At 38.2% G+C, this 1,454-nt stretch overlaps 1 protein-coding gene across 1 annotated transcript; it reads right to left on the bottom strand.

The window, feature by feature from the left end:
- Nucleotides 1–355: 355 nt before the first annotated feature.
- Nucleotides 356–1,202, bottom strand: COPT5 (copper transporter 5). Its single transcript, XM_078324247.1, has one exon. The coding sequence runs from the start codon at nt 1,066–1,068 to the stop codon at nt 634–636; it is 435 nt and encodes a 144-aa protein (XP_078180373.1). The 5' UTR covers nt 1,069–1,202; the 3' UTR covers nt 356–633.
- Nucleotides 1,203–1,454: the final 252 nt, after the last annotated feature.

Here is a 1,454-nt window from a genome sequence, read left to right as displayed (position 1 = left end):
ACATGATCTCTAAATAAATATATACTTACAAACCGGATTTTATATTTTAGAATATTTTTATTATTTTTTAAAATAGATAAAAAATCACTTGATCTGAATATTCTAGACCATCCAAAACAGTGATTTTCTACCAATTTTAGAAAATAATAAAAAATATAATAAAAGGAGTTAAAGAAAATTATCTTTCCAATTAAATATTTTGTACCATAGACTCACTCAAACGATAATTATCTTTCCAATTAAATATTTTGTCCTTTCTCACTTGGATTGGATCACACGCAAGGTATTCCTTTTTTAAACTTGTCGTTAAGATACACTTCTATTATCATACGCAACGCAAGGTATTCTTTTAAGCTAAGGCTTAAAATAAAATATATTACATAATCATTACAATTTTTGAAATTACTTCTCTGGCGCTTTTCAATTTATTCTAATGCACATCAAATTTCTTTTACTTTTGGACACTCACATATCATAATGCGAGTTGATAATTTTGAAACTTACGAATAAGCCCTAGAGAAAAAAGTAAATCACACCAAATACCAACACACTGCACACGACCAAAATAAAGCAACAAAACAAAAGAAGCTAAAGAAATACCGAACAAAGAGAAGAGGGACTGGGACCCATAAATCAGGCACAAGCGCAAGGGTTGTCTCCCTTGACCAGAACCTCCTCTTCTCCGCTCCTAAAAATCAGATATCCAGCCCCAAGTCCTACCACAGTAGCAATAAAAACTCCTCCATTAAATGACATCACTGCCAGCATCAGCATGTACCCGATTGCAGAATTGACCGTAAATAGCACTGCTGTAGCGGCCCTCGCGAGGCTCCACCCGAAAATCACTTTCGATTGGAGCAGGGGAGTCTCCATGGACGGCTCAGATGAAGTGGGCTTTGACTCGGCGAGGATCTTAAATTGGAACCGACGGTCCTCCATGTACTGGTAGAAGACAGAGGCGATGAAGAGCGCGAGGAGGGAGAGCAAGTAACCAAGCCATGAATCGGTTCTCCAGAAATCGAAGAGGATCGTGACATTTTTGCCCCAGTAGAAGGTCATGTGCATCATCTTGAACGAGGGGTAAAAGCGGAAATTCGCTGATTGATGAAAGTGGGAGATTAGTAGGTTGAGTTGAGATTTGATGGGTAGACGAGGTGAGGAAGGGAAGAAGGGGTGCGAGGTAGGATATAGAGAGAAGAGAAGTATCCTTCTGATTTGGAATTCTGGTTTTCAAAGTCAGAGAAATTACGCCACATATCACATTTTCCATTGATTGCTCAACGCTGGACCTGGTCTAGCGAGGAGCTTTGACCGGTAGGGGTAAAACAGTAACATGCAAAATAGTCCGTAATCTAGACGGGAACCAAGTTAACATTAATGCGAAGTAGTTAACATTTTGTTCTATTTTTTTTTTCCTCATTTGCCTAGAATCCTTCGGTTTTATTCATCAAATG

The sequence above is a fragment of the Carex rostrata genome, chromosome 22 (assembly GCF_964058835.1).
Source record: "Carex rostrata chromosome 22, lpCarRost1.2, whole genome shotgun sequence".
In the NCBI taxonomy this organism is placed as follows: Eukaryota; Viridiplantae; Streptophyta; class Magnoliopsida; order Poales; family Cyperaceae; genus Carex; species Carex rostrata.
Note: the sequence above shows the minus strand (reverse complement) of the source record. Positions and strands in the feature narration are given on the sequence as shown.

Bases quoted from the DNA above. Each gene is read 5' to 3' on its own strand.
- COPT5 (XM_078324247.1), bottom strand. From the start codon at position 1,068: ATGATGCACATGACCTTCTACTGGGGCAAAAATGTCACGATCCTCTTC.